Raw genomic sequence first — 19435 nt, forward strand, 5'->3', positions numbered from 1 at the left:
GCCAATCATTATTACATATTCGGGTCTTTAGCGACCCGGATCTATATCTAACATGGATGGATCTCTACCTGTCGCAATATAAAACTCTCCTGATATTAGAGTAACAATTACAGAAGAATAAAATAAAGCATATTTTGTTACCTTTGGTGCTTGGAAGAGTTCAGTTTGAGCAGATATTTTATACCATCATCACTGTCCTTGTCAGAGCTCATTTCCCAGTACATTCAGCATATGGATCATTTTTGCGAACTCAAACATATTCTTAAAAGTAGCATCTTCAACATCAGTATTTTGATTGCTGACAGCTTCTTCACCAGATCCACCATCAAGTGACAGTGACACTTATATTTGATTGTATTCAGTACTTGATTTGCAGTACATTGCTGAGTCATTTTAAGTTTTGCTGATGATATTTCCTATTCTTTTGTTTTCTGCCTGCGGTAACTATGAATGCAACCACTTCATCATTGTGTATCAGACATTGCCACCTTGTGGAATAAATGTGAATTGCACTTATTCAGTCATCAAAGATTCAATTATTGTTTTGCAGAAAAAAATATATTTAGTTACCCACTTCAGGTCGATAGCAACCCTATACGATTTTTACAACAAAAAAACGATTTTTTTCCTTGTTATATTGTTTATAATGAATTGATTAAGGACTACTAAGAAGGTTGATGTCTAACTTTAAAAAAATTAATGAGGAGGGTAGTGAATGACGTTCCGGGTCACCAAAGACCTGATACATGCATTTAGGGGTTAAAAAATACTATATTTGTGATTGGATAGCAAAGGATGTCTCATTTGTATGGTCAGATATTGAAACAAGTTTGTCAAAATACCCATGACAAGACCTGTTGTTCTTTAAAATTTTTAAAGCCATTAAAGAAAGTTGTGCTAATCCTATTACTTTAAACACACTCAGGCATGGCACTTAGTCAGGTGTTTGGAGGGTCACTTCAGTATTCTCCCCAATTTTAAATAATCCAGATTTTCAACCAGGAATGATGGATGCAAACTTCAGGTCTTGGTATGGCAAGGGTGTGGTGAGGCTCAAAGACTTATTTACTGATGGTAACCAAATTCAACAAATTATGGATAAAATGTCAAAAGTCAGAATTTTTGCAAATTAGGCATTTTATTAAAAAAAGCACAACATTAAGTGATAATATCTGAGGAAACAAACATCTGGGAAAGCATCAATTAGTCTTTTTTTAAATATTTTTTTATGTGATCAAATGGGCACCGATACAAATTCGGAAATAATGGGAAGGGGAGTTGTTTCTTCCAATTGATGAGGATATTTGGGACAAAGTTTGGGAACATTCTAAAACAATATTGGTCTGCAATTGTACGAAAGCAATTCAATTGAATATTTGACATAGATTACATATATCTTCTGATCATAGATACTGTATACTTTTAACATTCCTTTTCCCCTTTTTGTCTCAAATGCAATACCACAATAGGTACTCTGACTCACTGTTTATGGTCATGTGGTCTAATACAGAATTACTGGAAAAACATACTTCATGAAATGCAAAAGATTCAAAATATAAACCTGGAACTGGACCCCTTGTCACTGTTACTTGTCACAATTATCACTGTGGTGATAATTTAACTTCTGTGGCTAGAAGACTTTTCAATATCATGACTTTTGTAGCACGAAAATACATTCTTTTGCAGTGGATTATTTATATTATTGATACCCCCCCCCCCCCCCCCCCCCCCCAATCTGTGAAAAGGTGCAATAAAAATATAATAAAGAAATATTAATACTAAAACAACACTGTTAGTGGATTATTTAAATGCTAATTCATTCTTGCTATTCAGTTTTTCACAGTCAGGTCAGGTCAAGTTACTACAAAAGTTATGTAGGCGATATGTATTTATCCCTTTTCATTCCACATAGTTAAAAATGACTTTAGTGCTTTAAATGACTGAGAACACAGAGCTCTCTAAAGAGCAATGACGCACACATCAGTAATCCAGATTACACTGTCCATAATCCTTTAAAATACAATTTCTTTAAAAAAAAACACCAATTTTTTTTTAAAATTTTTTTTACTTTTATGTCTACTGTTAATTGCTCATGCATTGTATTTAATGTTTATGAACAGTGGCACAAATCCCTAATATCTCAATATGTTTGGTGCCAAATGAATCTCGCTTTCATCGCTTTTTAACTGATGTTAAATTGAGTATCACTGTTTGTGAACTGACAATTCAGTTGATATGACAGACTGCTTCCCATGCACATTTGCGTAATGATTGCATAATCTGCTTCAAATGTTCTTTAATCAAATAACAAATGAATGCATGGCTTCTGGCAGCTGGTCTGACCTTTCACCCTGCTCTTGAACCTTTGGATATCTGATCGTAAGCTTGTGACTGATTACTCTGGATTGCAGTGCAGCGGCTCAGACACTCTTGCTGTCAGTATCTGTTACATGTCATAAATCGAATACAGATCAGAATTGGAGAGAACTGTTTGTATCTCAGAGACGTCGCATGTGTGATTTATTATTTCACTTTCTCAAATCATCTCCATTTGGATTTCACAAAGCTGTGGACCGTTCGTGTTGATACTTAGGAGATTGATATTTTGGGAGTGTTTTAAAGAGGTTTTCCTTTCTGCCTGGTACAAATATTCCAAGTATGAAAACAGATTTCAAAAGTGTGGAAAACATTTGACAGTGAAATGCCATTACGCCAGAGTTATGCATTGGTTTACCTCTATAAAACCACTGTAAATACCAGAAATTCCTAATCTATGAGATTTGTGACTTGGCTGCTTTCTCCACTCATTTATTGCTTTTTTTTTATTTTTTAATAGAAGTCACCACGTTTTCATCTGGAATAATGATTTAAGGTTTTTAAAAAATGTAATTTTATTTTTAAAAGCATTTTTATGCTTTATTTACTCTGAAATCATACCCCCTCCCCATATTTAATGAATAGTATAAGTGGTCAAAATTAATTGTTAGTAAAGTATGTTTAGTTTGTTATTGTTGTCTGGATTTCTGAATGCTAGATTATTAAAATATTAATAAATAAAACATATTAAATAAATGGTTTCACAATAACTGTTTATACTTAAGGATGCAACATGTTTTCATTCTGTAATCTAATATAAATATTAATAAATGCAGAAGCTAAAGCCATCTGCTTTATCAACAGTGCTATTTGTGATTAAGACGTCAAAGAAAAAAAAGAAAAGAATAAACTAAATGGAATAAATACAACTTGATAAACTGATCCATGTCAAGATTTTTTAAATAAAAATGTGAAATGACCAATATACTATTTAACCCTCTGGGGTCCTTCGGGTCCAAATGGACCCGAAGCGTTTAAATAAAATTTTTAAAAAAATCATAGCTTCATCGGAATGGTCCGAAATTTGGTGACCTTGTTGGTATTTGGTATATGAACACCCCAAAAAATTGGGGACAGGATTTGAATAGTCTACAATAGTACAATCTACAAATCAGCCACGATCCAGAAAAAAAGCACACAACAGTGAAGGGGTGAGTCTATAAAACATCAAGAGTGCAAAACAGACACACACACACACACACACACACACACACACACTTTTATACACATACACACTAATAAATTCAGATTACAAAAATCTGTTTTGAATTTTTAAAAATCACAGCTTCATCGGAATGTTACGAAACTAGGTGACTTTTATGGTATTAGGTATGTGAACACACAAAAAATATTGAGGTCATGATCCAAGCATGCTAAGTGGTCGTCACAATTCTGCTCTTTGGTCAAAAATGACCCCCATAGGAAATGAATGGGAAATTGTCAAAAATATGAAAACACAGAGTTTTTTTGTGCATACAATCTACAAATCAGCCAGGATGCAGAAAAAAAGGACTCAACAGTGAAGGGGTGAATCTCTAAAACATCAAGAGTGCAAAACAGACACACACACACAAATGAAAGCTAATTTTGGGAAATGTGTGAAATAAAAGCAATTATTCATCAAAAGCAATTATTCATGAAAAAAAGACAAAAATAGTCTTTAAGAATCTGTTATTATATTTTAAAATCAACAACCTGAAAAAAAATTGGCAAATATGTGCAAAAATCACTAGAATTCGCAAGCCTTTCTACAGAGAGCTGTAAATCCACTAGTGGTAAAAATGTGCTATTGCGTGATAAAAATGCTCAGTGTGTCCACCAGTTGCCGCCCATCTCATTTCAAAAATTGCTTTCATGAGGCCTAGGCTTGACTCTAAAATGAAATTCAGCTTTAATAAAAATAAAATAAAAATTATATATATATAAAAAAAATTATATTATATTCAATGGGAAAAAATGGGTCATAATTATTGCATAAATATTAATTATAAATCATAAAATTATCTCAAAACACCAAAAAAGAAAAGAAAAAATATTATAAAAAACAAGTAAAAAAAAAAAATATTATGATTTTTTTTATATATATTAATCCCGCCCTCCGGGTCCATTTGGACCCGAAGGTCCTGACTGTGACTGTTAAACGAAGGACCCCAGAGGGTTAATTGCTTTTTGAATTCTGGGAATGAACATTGTCACAGTTTGCAGAATAGACCTTGTTCACAGACTGTGATGACACGTTTCCACATTTCTGCAGTTATCAACATATTAGATTATCAATATATTAATAAAAAAAAAATATATATTAATATACATTTATAATGCGAAGTGTTATATTACCCTGGCAGTGAATTACACAACATTAATTAACACTACTGTGTTTCTAAACTAATACAACTGCAAATGTCATGTCATTCTATCTTTTGACTGCTGTAATCTATCTATCTATCTATCTATCTATCTATCTATCTATCTATATATATATATATATATATATATATATATATATATATATATATATATATATATATATATATATACAAAAATTATATTTGTTGTCATCTCCCGTTCACCACTATAGGAGTTTACCCAACTATGACGACTTCCGCTTCTGGGAATCCTGGAAATGTGAAAAGGGCCCATTGTTTAATTTCCAGTTTACTAAAGCCTGGTCTGGAGAACTCAATTACAACACAATAATGTAGACAGCAATGTTTATTTCACTGTGCATCTTGGCTGAGATATACAAATCAGTTGTTGATGACAAGACATCCATTGAACATGACAACTTTGCACATTATTTACAGGTTATTGAAAAATGCACTTGAGGAAGTCAAGCTTAAAGTGGACACAAGAGCTTTTAAAGACTAGTCTGATTCTAGCGTGACAAGTGACACATGAACCACTGCAGAGATATTGCGTCGGGGTAAACATTTATCAACCATTTGTTATTAAGCGTGTCACTAACACAATCATTGTGGTACAGAAAAAAGTACAGTATATCTTTCATATGTATCCTTAATAGTTGATACTATATTGTTCAGGCATTTTGAAATATCATTTATACACATTCTGTTTACTTATCTAACACACAATCGGTAAGCATATTATATACTTTTTCAAGTGTATTTACGAAGATGTTAAATAAATAAATAGTATTTGTACTACAAATGTGTGAAATTATGTCTTTCTGAAAATGTCCCAAATTTGTATTTGTGTAGGCCTACATTATAGTATGAAATTCTTCAAATTCTGCCTTCTAAAGTTGCAAAGTAAACTCTGTTGAGCTAAAAATATGCACACTGTATGCAATTTCACCCTTTAGGTTGCAGAATTACCTGTCATTATTATGCTATTGGCTTATATGCTATAGTAAGTGAAACTATAAATATTTTGAATACTACGTGAAATGCATTTTTATGTTGCCTGAGAAAATATTTTTTCTAACAGCGTACAGAATACCTTCATAAAGAAATTATTTGGCATGAATTATTTTATTTTTTCAGATGCCAGAATGATTCGTGTTGAAATTGAGACAGAATATGCAGAAGTGAAAACGGGATCACCAGTCAGAACATTTCCAATTGCAGTAAGTCCCGTGCATAATCTTTTTCTTTTGACTAATCTCGTGCGCATGGGAATGTGTTTCCATGAAAAGCACTGTTGTTTCTGGGATTAGAAAATGTTGCTCACCTAATTCTGTCTCATAAGCTGGATGTAGACCTTATCTCATATAGCAAGTAATTTCCTTATGTGGAAAATAAAGTACACTTTATGTTCTGTGTGCTAAACTGTGCATTTTGGCTAACATGAACATATAAAATGAACATACTGTAGAAATGGTAAAAGTATTGAACTCTTAAAGTAATTACATTTCTGTTTATTCTTTTTAGTAGCGCCACATTTTTGTTTGCTTGACATTTAAAAAGGCTGTTTGATGTACAGCGTTATACTGTATACAATCAAAAATCTGAACAGTTCACCAGCAACCTCAAAACATATGATTCCTGATTGTGTTTCCATTCAGAACCGCATATATGGAAGCAGCTTAACTCTTATTGAATGACGGCCACACGTTCTCTTCTTACATGTGCTTTGTAATGATACGGATAAAATTGGACCCCGTTCTGTAACATTTCCATTAGGAGCAGCTTATGTGCTTTGTCAAAATATCAGAAATTTTATTACATGTTGAAATCCCCTATATTAAATATAACAGACCAAAATATACCACAAAAAGACTCAACACTCACGACCACAGACAGTCCACATAAATACAGCAAGGATGACATAAGCAGACAAAGCCAATAAGCATGTTTCATGCCCATTAGAAACCACCAGGACATTAACTGTTATTATCATATGCTTTGTTTATTTGGACTTGTTCTCAATAGCAATAGTCTCAATCTTTTGACCAGTGAGCAACTGCCAGATTCCTCCCCTGTAGTTCTCGTTTCCGAGGGCGTAAACAAAGACGTTGAAAGTAGGTGATGTCTTAGCCAAAATGGGTGCAATCTGTAAGAACACATCCAAATCAGACTCTTTTTATGCACGTGCTGAAAATAGTTTAACAGAAACGTTATTTTCAGTTCATGTGTTTATGCTATTGTCTCTTATGCTCACCAAGGCTGATTTTATTTGATAAAAAAAAAAAAACAGCGATATTACAATTTAATATAATGTTTTCCTAATGTTATATATTTTAAAATGTAATTTATCGCTGTGATGTCAAAGCTGAATTTTTAGTAAGAAACATTTCTTATGAAGTTGTTACAGTTTATATAATTTATACAATTACAATCCATTTTAAGTACAATTCTTTTGTAACATTATAAATGTCTTTACTGTAACTTTTGATCAATTTAATGCATCCTTGCTGAATAAAGGTATTCATTTCCTTAAACAAATAAATAAAGGTAGTCTATGAGTTTATGTGAGATTTACTGGTTATCTGATATCATTATATTCATTCCAGACCTGTATGACTTTCTTTCTTCTGAAGAACACAAAAGAACATATTTTGATGAATATACTGAATCATTTTTTTTTTAAATGTTTTTAATATGATGAAAGTCAGTGGGGTTCAGTGTTGTATCGGAACCCATTCACTTTCATAGGTTCAGTCTACAAAATATCATCTTTTGTGCTCCCCAGAAGACAGATTATTCATTTTGGGGTGAACTATTCTTTGTCTGATATGCTTTTAAAACAATGACTTCCTCACCATTCTCAGTTTAGGAGAGACGAGGGTTGCGTTCTCCACAGCAGCATAGAAAGCCAGGATACCATAGGGGCCCCAGCAAAACAGCATGGTCTTCAGAGGAGTGCTACAGTTGAACTGCACATAGAGAGCAAGCAGGAGATTTCAAAGTCACATGCTGCAGATTTAACTTAGATGTAACTTATCCACCATTAAACACCCTACTGTTCATATGAGCAAACATGGTACACTGTAAAAACATTATAGTGATTTTAACTGTAAAATCCTGTTAATTGGTTTACAGTTAGTTTCCTTACTATATACGGTGTAACTCTTTACAGTAAAATACTGTTAAATTTACAGTTTTTGGAAGTGAAAAAGAACAAGTCACAGAATTCCTTGTGTCACTTCACATTTTATGCATTTTTGTTGAAATGGCGGTTTCTTAATTTTTCTAATCAGTTATGTACATTAGGGTTTTATGTCACATCTAATTTTGTTAAATGAATGTGTATTGCATTATTTTAGTGTCATGTGCATTACCATGATGGTGTTTAGTATTTGTGTGAATGACACAGTGCACCTTTTATATATAAGTTTTCACCTTCTCAGCTTGTGGAAAAGCTGCTTGTGATGAGCTTTGATTCATCAGGTGACTAACCACCACCAGTTTTTGGTTGTCAGTGTATTACGAAGGTAAAAAACAGATATTAGTACTTTATTAACATTAATATCAGTTAGTGAACACAAAAAGTGAACACAACACACAAAAAGAGTTTATTAAAATTGATGTAATAAGCTCAATTTGGCACGAAGGCTTAACAAACACATAAGGACCTACAATACTATATTTACAAACTAGAATACAGTTCAGTAGTACAGTAGTAGAATACAGTAGTAGGCCTACATTAAAGTGATACTGAGCCAATGTTATTTTAGGATTATTTATATACTGTTACGTTTCAGAATTTTTTGAATTAGCTTTTTATTTTAGTTTCATTTTTAGTAATTTTGGTATGTGCCAAAATTTTCATGTTTAAAAATATATATATTACAAATGAGATTTAATTTTTATTTCATTTTTAGTTTGTGTTTATTTCCTGTTAGTAATTTTAGTGTTTTCATTTAGGTTTTTAATTTAGGTTCTAATACTAATGTTATTTATTTGAGCTTTATTTCAGTTAACACAAATGTTTTTAATAGTTAACGTTAATTACCCTGTTCTGTGCTGGTCTTAACTGTCTGTAAGGAAATCCCCTTCTTCTGCTATCACTTTGGTATTGGTGTGCACGCTATTTTTAGCGTTACATAATAGTTCTGTCCTGGAGAACAGTTCAGTAGCTGTTGCAGAGATTCCTTTGTGCTCCCAGGCAAAACGTTTATTTGACCGTGAATAACGGTCTTATGCAATGTTAGGGGAAATGTATAGTCTGTACTCATGCGCATTTTGGTCTCACATGTCAAATTCTAATATTGTGCAGAGGATACTTTACCTTAGCCTGCCCACTCTTTTTGAATTTCCTATCAATGGACTGATAGGAAGACAGCACGACAAACATCTGAATGCCCATGTTGAAGATGGACATGGGGATCAAGTAAGACACGTAGTTCCTGAGGACAGACAATATTTATAGGCCTTCAAGGGTCTTATTTCACAGTGAACAGATTTACAAGGAAATTAAACGTTCCCATGACCATAATATTGCTTTCATATATTTGTAAATATGGGTCAGAATGCATATTTGAATATATGGGTCAGAATGTGGGTCTGAAAGTGACACTAGAGCAATGTTGTATGTTATAACATGACGTGAATTATGAATGTACTGTGCATCTTACCTATCCCCCTTGCTGTAGTCCAGTGTGCAGCAGGTCCTCAGGGGCTCGTAGTCATACTCTCCCCAGCCAATCAGAGGCATGGCGGACCAGAAGGCAGTGAAGAGCCAGATGAAGATCACCAGGGTGATGGCGCTACTCCACTGCAGCTTTGTCCCTAATGATGCAAGGTGATCAAACATTGTGCTGTGTACTAAATTGTTTTATTTAATTATCCTAAACTTTTTTTAAGGTTTTGATGTTAAAACACCAAATAATGTTAGACCCGAGTCCACAGTGTTGACATTTGTACTAATTTAAAATGGCCATTCACTGAGAGTTTGAAAAGAATGGCCTTTGGTGAAGCCTATGTGCACTATAAGTACTTTCAACTGGTGGTCTTTGCAACATGCGTGGTCTGAACTAGAACAAAGACTGTCAAATATCCCATTGAAGCGCAGGTCCTATTTGGTAAAAGACATCTCGTTGTTTTTTTTTGCTAAGGTTCTCTGTTCCTGTTACTCACTTGTGCAGTACTGGTGGTATCTGTCCCAAGCAATGGCTGCAATAAAGTGGATGCTGGCAAGAGCAGTCATAAAGCCCTGGAAGCCATGGCTCTGGCATCCATCTGATCCATAAGGCCAGTATCTGGAGTTTCAAGAAGATCACATATTAGAAAAAGCTCAAAGTTAGCTGATTAAATTAATTTAGTAATCTGTAATGTATTGTTCTCAGTGACAGATTCTTAAACTTTAACATTTTGTCTCTCCTATCTTGAATATTTGTTCACATCTTTGCTTGTATCAGCAAATTTGGATATCCAAAATATTTGTATTTTGGAAAATGGCACTGTAAAGTGAGGAAACCCACTGTCTTAAAATTATTAAGTAAATAAACCATGCTTAATTGGAAAAAAATAAATATAAATTAAGTTATGTGAACTTGAAAATTCCACATAACCTAATGTTTTCAATTCCTCGCTTTTTTTTTAAGTTAAGATCACGTTTTACAGCTGGTTTCTGTTCCAAACTGGTCTTTAGCTGGCTACAGTGTTCCAAAAAACAGCTGGTAGCTGGTTTGTTTCTGGTCTAAAATGGTCTACCAACTTGCACCAGCTAATGAACTACCTGGACCAGTTATAAACCAGCATAATGTGGATTTTTCACCAGGCCATTCCTGTGGAAAACAACAACAAAAAAATCTTTAAAAAAAAAATCACAGACCTGGTTTGATGGTCTTAACTGGTTTAAAAAAAGTCTGAGCTGGTGCTCAGCTGGTAATGCAGCTTGGTGGCCATGCCTGGGGGCAGCCAAAAACCCTCAAACCAGCCCGACCAGGCTGAGAGACCAGCTAAAACCAGCAAGTCATCTTAGGCTGGATTATGCTATTATTTATTATAGCAAGGATGTGATTAAAAGGCATTTCATCCCCACAGGGAATTAAAAAAGCCCCAACTATCCCTTTAATTTAACAGCTGCACTTTAGTAATTTATTACGAGAAAAAAAAAAAAAAAGACCCCTCATTACATCACAGCTGTATTTACACATTGGCATCCGTGACGCACCATCGCCTCTAGGGGTTCCGGCGACAACAACATCATCAACACACAAACGTGCGCGTGCTCACCTCAGAAAGCTTGAGAAGGCAGCGACAGTGGCGTTCATAGAAATACCCATATCTGCCATGGCCAGACTGAACACGAGAAAATTACTTGGGGTCCGTAATTCTCTTATTTTAAGAAAAGCAACAACGGTGACAGCATTCAGGAAGAACCCGAGGAGACCTTTAGAGGACACAGAAAACGTGAACAATCAGAGCCTTCCCAAGCCCCCATAACAGCGCGGTTATGAAACAGTAATAGGCTATATATTAAGTGGCACCCTATAGATAGTTCTATCTATAAATCAACATTATGTGCTATTGATTTTGCAACCGTTTGCTATATCATTCCCGGATGAAGCACATCCCATCAAGGCGACAAAGTAAGGTTTGCACGCGATCCTCTTTTTTTTTTTTTTTTTTAACCTGAACAATATTCTGCTTACCCTCCACGAGCAGACAAGATCCCAGGGAGAACACATCGAACTCGGAGAATCCCTCCGGTAATGGATACGTTACCATTTTGAACGCAATTTTGACACCAAAGTGTGCAGAATCACAGTCCGCTCGCACGCGCGATGTTCCTCAGTGTGTTCAAACGAAGCCTTCTTTTAAAGGAGCGTTTCACGTGAAAAAGCATGAACGTAATTATGTAAAGCTCTCCCTCTGCCTCAATCCGCGCAAGAATGTATTAATGAACATAACAACTCCTACCACTGACCCCTAATACGCATTTACACAGGGCATCAGTAAAGCGCTCATTCAGTTACACAATAAGCCTTTGTGTGTCGGACGCTTGAGCGCACTGATGGTAAGACCGGGCTGAATGTGGACCAGTTGAGCCTGTGTCAATTCAGTGTGTCGTGTTCTGTTCGTTGGCTGAACAACAGGTGTCGTCGAGCTGTCACTCCAGACACTGATTGACAATCGTGGATTTGACGGTTTGCATATGGATGATGGGAGTAACTGTGTTTTTACAATGACTTTTCTCAAATGCAGACTGTCACATTGGCGGTTTGGAGATACTGAATAGATCTTCAGACACAAGAGGGAGAGAGAAAATGCCAATGTCTTCACAAATAGAAAAGTAGTGGTTCTTCTAAGAAATAATTTGGGGGTCATTTAAACCTCCACTGGGTCATTTAAACCTGTGCATTCAGATAGCATAATATTTTGAGTTTCTTTTGATTAAACCAATCTCCTTCATTGTATTAACAAATTTTTTTAATTTCAATGAACTTTTTCATGGCAACCACGTTGCTTACTTTTTTATGTTAAACCAATAATATATAGCCTCTAAGTGCCATTTGAAATTTTCTTCTAGAATGATAATTTTTATCAAGCTCGTATATTGAAGTTCAATAACTCTTCATATAGCCTATATATATATATTATTATTATTATTATTATTTTAACAGTGTATACAGTTATAATCATAAACTGTGTTCGAAACATTTATAGAAATATAGAAACATTTTGAATATTTTGTTTAGACAATAACCACTCTGAATTCTGCTCTATTAAAAGCCGCTTTGTTTCCAGATTGCATTATTCATACTTGAGTGGAAGCCAAATAAAAAACAAGTTACAAAGAGTAACACTGAGACACTAACCTACTTTTTTTGTTTTGAAAATCTACATTCATTGGTGCTTTATCACGTAAAGTCCTGCAATTCCACATAAAATATATAGTTTTTGAGCAGAACATATGTGACCCTGGATCACAAAATCAGTCACATGTCGCACGCGTATATTTGTGGCAATAGCCCATTGTATGGGACAAAATTATAGATTTTTCTTTTATGGCAAAAATCATTAGGATATTAAGTAAAGATCATGTTCCATGAAGATATTTTGTAAATTTCCTACTGTAAATATATAAAACATTTATTTTTGTGAGTGAATGCAGCACAATCGCAAACGTAAATGGAAAACTTTAAAGGCGATTTCTCAATGTTTCGATTCTTTTGCACCCTCAGATTTTCAAATAGTTGTATCTTGGTCAAAAATAGTCATCATAACAAACCATAAATCAATGGAAAGCGTATTTATTCAGCTTTCAGATGATGTATAAATCTCAATTTAAAAACATTGACCCATGTGACTGGCTTTGTGGTCCATGGTCACATCGCCTATATGAAATGGCAAAATCCTAATTCAAGGCTTATCATACCATACAGTTCACAAACAAGACCCATATTGTTCAATCATTGCCTCAGCCAAGATTATGAGGTTGTGAAACCTGGGAGATATAATATACATGTTAAAAAAAGAAAACAATAAGTTATATGACAGTATTAAAGCAAACATAATTTTTTAAAGGTTTGTATAAGCAAATGTATTCCACTCAAGTTTGCACTCCACATATTACAGTATGTTAGAAAAACAATTTACAGTAAGGTTTCATTTGTTAACATTAGTTAACTACATTACATGAACTAATGATTAACAACACTTCTACAGCATTTAATCATCTTAGCTGATGTTAATTTCTACATTTACTAATGCATTATTAAACTCAAGTTGTTTCTGTTGCACTGTGAACTAACAAAATAATGAATAATTGTAGTTGTATTACATTAACAAAGGTTATTAATACATGCTGTAAAATATATTGCTAGTTCATGAATCATGGTGCATTAACTAATGAGCTGTAACTAAAAATACTTTTTTCAAAAAGAAAAAAATTCTTCAAATTATGGTACACCGCAGATCAGCAATGTTTTATATTTCATTTTTAGATCAAAAGATTTTGTTTATAAAAACTAAAAAACATACTTTGAAAGATAATTGGTCTTGAAAATGCCAGTCCCGTGACTGTTACGACTAGATTTATCTAAGCTGTGAGCACATTATGATCATATGTTCCTCACATACAGCTCCTCTATTCAATAACTTGTGAAAGACAGATTTGTTTTTTTTTCAGTACATATGGGATTAGGATAGTACAGAACCATAATTCTCAGGAGGTTTACTATACTTACTGTAGCTTTTAGCTTTTACTCTAGCTGAAGCTATACTTTCTAATTGTGAAACTCAAAAAAAAGATCTTTAAGGGAATAATGTGTAGGTGTGTGAGAGAGGTTTAGGCAGTCAGAGATTAAAGGAAATGTTAATGCCTTTAACACATTCCCCACACATTAATACAATAAACACTTGGAGAACACTTGGAAACACTTAAGTTAAGTTGACAAATTCGGTTTTATATTTACAACTTGGCACTAATCAGAACAGATGATGTGGTGCCAAGGTTTAAACCATGTTGTATTTACAAACCTACAGTAGCATAAACAAATAGGCTTATGTGAAAAATAACTCTTGTGGGCCAATAATTACAGGAAACCAGACCAGTTTTATACCAAGGAAAGATTTAGCTACATGTAAACCTTGAAACAAAACCTTGAAACTCATTTGCATTAAGCCCTCATTCCAAAAACTCTAGATTTCTATTATTATTGTTTATTTCCTGCACTTTTCTTGTTTACTGTTTTGAGCTTGCTTGTTAAGATATTTTCTGGTTTATGTTTTATGATTATTTTTTTTTACATTGGATTGTTTCTGTCTATTAAGCATAGTTGTATTTACAAACCAACTGGCTCTAGGAAGAACAAGCTGTCTGTGATCCAAGGCCTAACAGGATTACATGAAGGAAAATATTTTAAAAATCCCGTTGGATACGCCACTGAACAATAGCCAACTTTGGATGTCCTTAGTCTGAGAGACAACTCTCATGCTGGTGACTTTAATAGACATCAGTATTTTCATTCAGAATAGCCATAGCAACCCATTGATCAAAATGTCTCTTTCAAAAGTACTTGTTACACAAGTATGGATTCTCACTTCAGTAGATATGGGAACATTGAGGTAAATACAGCTTGAGTGAGCGTTGTTTAGTGTTGAACTGTTTTTTTTTTTTTTTTTTACAGATGTTGAAACTAAATCTTTCAATACTCCCTGGTCTCCTCTGTTTTTTTTGTGTGTTTTTTTTTTTAAGTTCAATGCAACAATGCATGGTACAGCCAGATCAGCTTCCAAATTATCATCAGCTCTTAGAAGTGAATCAGTAAAATACAACAAATTCCGAATTTTAACTGTCAGGTAGAGAATAGTTCAAAAGAGAGCTACAGATGGGGTATTAAACATCATGGCCAATTCGAAAAGATTTCATCACTATTAATTAACATCATGTATCTCTATGCAGCCTATCAGATTCCAGCATGCATACGCATCTAAATGAAAATAATTCGCATGCTTTCGCTAATCCTCGCCTGTCCTTTTTATCTGCTGGACTCGTAGCAGTCAGATCATTATGGGAGATCGGAGCAGAGGGACGATGACATGCTGGTTATTTTTTCCATAATTGCAAGTGGATGCTTCTTCGTTAAAACTACGTTCCGCGGCGTTTTGTTGACATTAGTGGCAAAATGTCTCTTACTGTCTTTTTGGGTCTCCTACTGGCATCTGGTGGCTTTCCACTTGTTCGGAGCAACTGTCCTTCCCAATGCAGCTGTTTTTATCATAACCTGAGTGATGGTTCCAGAGCCAGGTTCGTGTGTATTTAATTATCTCAAATTTATTGAATGAATACAATGCATTTTTTTTTTTTCGAAATGTGCTGCACTGTTGCATTTTGCGCATTCCACATCATGGATAAACAATATTGTATAAACAATCATAAACAATATTGTGTGTAATATCGTTTAGAATGTATTTATTTTGCACACAAACATTTATTTATGTATTGATTCGAGTTTTAAAAGATGATACATTTAATCAGTTTAAACAAGAAACATTTTCAAGAATTTTAATTTCGCAATATGAGTAGGCTACATTATGACGCAAAATTTGTTTTATTTATTTCTTTTTCCACAAGAGTTTGTCAGACTCAGTCAAAGACTGCTGCTTAAAGATTCGTGTGCGCATGCTTTAAAATCCCTTATTATAAGTATTTATTCTTGTTTCTAATGCGTTTCGCAGGAGTGTGATTTGCAACGATCCAGAAATTTCACTGGTGCCCGCCACGTTCCCAGGGGACACCTCGAAACTTCGGATTGAAAAGACTGCTATCAAGAGGATCCCGAGCGAGGCTTTTAGCTACCTCTCTAATTTAGAATTCCTTTGGATGTCTTTTAACGTTTTATCCTCTCTCAACTCGGACAGTTTCCGTGGCTTGGACAGTTTAGAGGAACTAAGGCTAGATGGAAATTCTCTCACTTCGTTTCCGTGGGAATCCCTCATGGACATGCCCAGTCTGAGGCTACTCGATATACACAACAACCAGCTGGCCTCAGTCCCCTCTGAGGCCGCTCTCTACATGAAAAACTTAACCTACCTGGATCTATCCAGTAATAATCTGCTGACAGTGCCACCTGAGGTCCTCAACACTTGGTTGACGGTCAAACCCGTCCAGGGAGCAGAAAGTTCAAAAATGATTCTCGGTAAGTTTTTCCTTCGTCTTAGTTTCTTAATTTTATATATTGGTGTAATATATATATATATATATATATATATATTTAAAAATATGATTATAAAAAATTTAATTAAATATAAATTATATTTTTAAATCATAAATAATATTTTAAAATATGTAATATATTTTAAAATATATACTGTAATAATACCAATATATAACACTGTAAACAAATCTAAGTTGTAAATAAAGATTATTGGAATACGTTTTGCAAGAAAATACTTTCTATATCAAAATTTCACATATTTAATGTGTTACTTTCCATTTCTTTTGTAGTTATTAGTACAATTTATTAGCAATTTCTGAGTGAAGTAAATTTTTATATGTGTAGGATTTTTCTTTATAAGTAATAATAAAAAAAAAAATTAAGTCTTGCATAAAAAAACACCCGCAACAGATGCCTTCAGAAAAGGAAATACCCTTATCACTTTTTATTACAATTATAACAGTTTTCATAACTTAAGTGGTTTTTGCAACTTGATCATTTCTTTTGCCCCAGGTCTCCATGACAACCCATGGTTGTGTGATTGTCGACTATATGACCTGGTCCAGTTCCAGAAGTCTCCTAGTCTGTCAGTGGCCTTCATTGACACGAGGCTCAGGTGCGCTGATCCAGAGAGCCTCTCTGGAGTTCTGTTTAGCGATGCCGAGCTCAGACGCTGCCAGGGGCCTCGGGTCCACACCGCCGTAGCCCGTGTGCGGAGCGCAGTGGGTAACAATGTGTTGTTGCGATGCGGAACCATTGGGGTTCCCATCCCTGAGCTGGCCTGGAGAAGGGCAGATAGAAAGCCACTGAATGGGACAGGTGAGTCAGCACAATGGCGGGCGGTTAAGCAGTATTAGCTAGAGGTGCTAGTGATTACATAGAGAGCTGGCAACGACACAACAATGCACTGTGATTACACAATACTAATTAGTTTATGCAAATGCACTCAAGTGTTACTCTTTTTTTTCCTTCGAATTTACAGTTCAGCTGGAGAATTCAAAGGAGGGAATCGTTTGGTCTATTTTAAGCGTGCCTGCCGTGTCCTTTCGTGACACAGGAAAGTACATCTGCAAAGCCACAAATTATGCAGGGAGTGCAGAGGCCGTCATTTCTTTGATCATAAGCGATGCACCTAAAGCAGAGAATCCGACTGTGGATCCAAAAACCAAGGTGAAATCCAAGAAGGCAAACCCTATTGTCAAGGCAGCCTATCAAGAAAAAATCATAGTAACGTACGCTTCCCCAACACCCAACAATAAGCTACAACTCAGGGCCACAGTGAGCTACACAGGCCCGTATCCAGGTATGGAGAGCGACAATGCTGCTAACAGTCGGACAAATACCCAAACTGCCAGTCCCGACGGGTTCCTGGAGACTAATCTGAGCAACCTGGCTGCCAACACGTCCTCACTTCAGCAAGACCCTGACAGGGTCGTGCGCTCGGTCAAAGTCATTGGCGATACGGACTACACCGTGTGTCTGAACTGGAGGGCACCGACCGCCAAGAACACAACCGCTTTTAGCGTCCTCTACGCTGTGTTTGGGGAGAGGGATATGCGCAGAATTAACGTCAGCCCAGGTAACAACCGGATCCTCATCGAGGGACTCGTTCCAAAAACCAAATACATCGCCTGTGTGTGCGTCAAGGGGTTGATCCCCAAAAAGGAGCAGTGTGTAATCTTCTCAACAGATGCAGCGGCTAGCGCTAATGGAACCCAAAAGCTCATTAATGTAGTAGTGATCACAGTCGCCTGCGTGATAGCTGTGCCTCTGACTGTGATCGTGTGCTGCGGGGCGCTTAAGAGGAAAATCAAGAAGTTTCTGGGCAAAAAGTCCAAAGACATTCAAGACTCGTATGTGACGTTTGAGACTCTGTCTCCCAGTACCAAGGCCAAAGGCTTGGAGGGGGAATATCTCACCAGACTGAACGCAGAGGAGTCCAACAGACTGCTGTCGGCTAGATCCAGCCTGGACTCTGAGTCCACCGCCAAGATTGAGGGACAGCCCAATGAATACTTCTGCTGACAATATCCCTCAGCCACAATCCCTCCACGCAGCCGCCTGAGTCTCCAGGCCCAGCCGCAGTACCTGAGTGCACATAATCTGTACCAGCAGTACATGTCTGGCCGTCCGTGAACAAGACTCAGGATACTTTGCATAAGTAACAAAGTGAAGATATATGTTGTTTTGGTAATGTTGCTCTTTGTTACTGTGCTTTTGGACTTGGTTTCTAAACTAAGCCATTTGGCTGGTGGTGGGGTTGTGGCTGAGCAATCCCAGGAACATGCATTCATGGACTTTTACCCCTTCAGATAGTGATAGAAGGAACTGATTTAAAGGGAAATGTTCATATGAATTCTTGTATATTAGTGTAAATGGAAGAAAAAAAAACTGTTTATATGTGATAATAGTATTATGTATTATATTATGTAAGGAATTGGGGATTCGCTTTCACATACACTTTTAAAAAATAAAGGTTCCAGGAAGGGGGGTTTTGGAGTGATGCCATAGAAGAATCATTTTTGGTTCCCTAAAGAATCTTACAGTGAACAGTTCTTAAAATAACCATTTTTTTTCTTGTGTACAACATTTAAAAATATAAAGAATCTTTTCCACTTAAAATATCCTTCTGTGGAATGGAAAGGTTCCATAGATGTTAAAGGTTCTTCACTGAACCATACATTTAAATAAAGAACCGTTAGAGTGTAGTTACTTTTCTAACAGAATGATGAGTCTAGTGTAACATGCAAAATCATGCAAATCATTTGGGATTTTCATATGCACCAACATAGTCACCATTGTGTATGACATTTTTTCTGTTTACCATGTAAAACTTGTTCTACTTTTTTTTTTTTTTTTGTCCCAGGTTTCTTAGTAGTACCCATTTATGCTTCAAAATAAATTTTGTATATACATTTAAAAAAGTGTCACTTGTTTTTTAACAACAATATTAGGTCAGACTTACAATTAAGTTCCAATCAGTCTCTCATG

At 35.4% G+C, this 19435-nt stretch overlaps 2 protein-coding genes across 2 annotated transcripts; one reads left to right on the forward strand and one right to left on the reverse strand.

Annotated features, from left to right (window-relative positions):
- Positions 1-5073: 5073 nt before the first annotated feature.
- Positions 5074-11865, reverse strand: rgra (retinal G protein coupled receptor a). The gene is made up of 7 exons (XM_084093820.1): positions 11435-11865; positions 11016-11172; positions 9915-10036; positions 9413-9566; positions 9067-9184; positions 7598-7711; positions 5074-6888 (listed from the first exon to the last, which is right to left on the reverse strand). Exons 1-7 carry the CDS (start codon positions 11508-11510, stop codon positions 6745-6747), a joined length of 885 nt encoding a protein of 294 aa, XP_083949946.1. The 5' UTR covers positions 11511-11865; the 3' UTR covers positions 5074-6744.
- A 3422-nt stretch (positions 11866-15287) lies between these two features.
- lrit1a (leucine-rich repeat, immunoglobulin-like and transmembrane domains 1a) lies at positions 15288-19362 on the forward strand. The gene is made up of 4 exons (XM_084093884.1): positions 15288-15534; positions 15966-16426; positions 16958-17263; positions 17427-19362. The coding sequence occupies exons 1-4, from the start codon at positions 15413-15415 to the stop codon at positions 18467-18469; spliced, it is 1932 nt and encodes a 643-aa protein (XP_083950010.1). The 5' UTR covers positions 15288-15412; the 3' UTR covers positions 18470-19362.
- Positions 19363-19435: the final 73 nt, after the last annotated feature.

This window comes from Abramis brama, assembly GCF_963993115.1.
Source record: "Abramis brama genome assembly, chromosome: 19".
NCBI classification, from domain to species: Eukaryota; Metazoa; Chordata; class Actinopteri; order Cypriniformes; family Leuciscidae; genus Abramis; species Abramis brama.

What these genes read in the sequence shown, in the direction of transcription:
- rgra (XM_084093820.1), bottom strand. Translation starts at nt 11,510, where the DNA reads ATGGTAACGTATCCATTACCGGAGGGATTCTCCGAGTTCGATGTGTTC. An exon ending in ATCTTGTCTGCTCGTGGAGG is followed by an intron (nt 11,173 to 11,434) that starts GTAAGCAGAATA and finishes TGTCCTCTAAAG; the next exon opens with GTCTCCTCGGGTTCTTCCTG. An exon ending in ATACCACCAGTACTGCACAA is followed by an intron (nt 9,567 to 9,914) that starts GTGAGTAACAGG and finishes TTGCATCATTAG; the next exon opens with GGACAAAGCTGCAGTGGAGT.
- lrit1a (XM_084093884.1), top strand. Translation starts at nt 15,413, where the DNA reads ATGTCTCTTACTGTCTTTTTGGGTCTCCTACTGGCATCTGGTGGCTTT. An exon ending in AAGTTCAAAAATGATTCTCG is followed by an intron (nt 16,427 to 16,957) that starts GTAAGTTTTTCC and finishes CTTTTGCCCCAG; the next exon opens with GTCTCCATGACAACCCATGG. An exon ending in AAAGCCACTGAATGGGACAG is followed by an intron (nt 17,264 to 17,426) that starts GTGAGTCAGCAC and finishes TCGAATTTACAG; the next exon opens with TTCAGCTGGAGAATTCAAAG.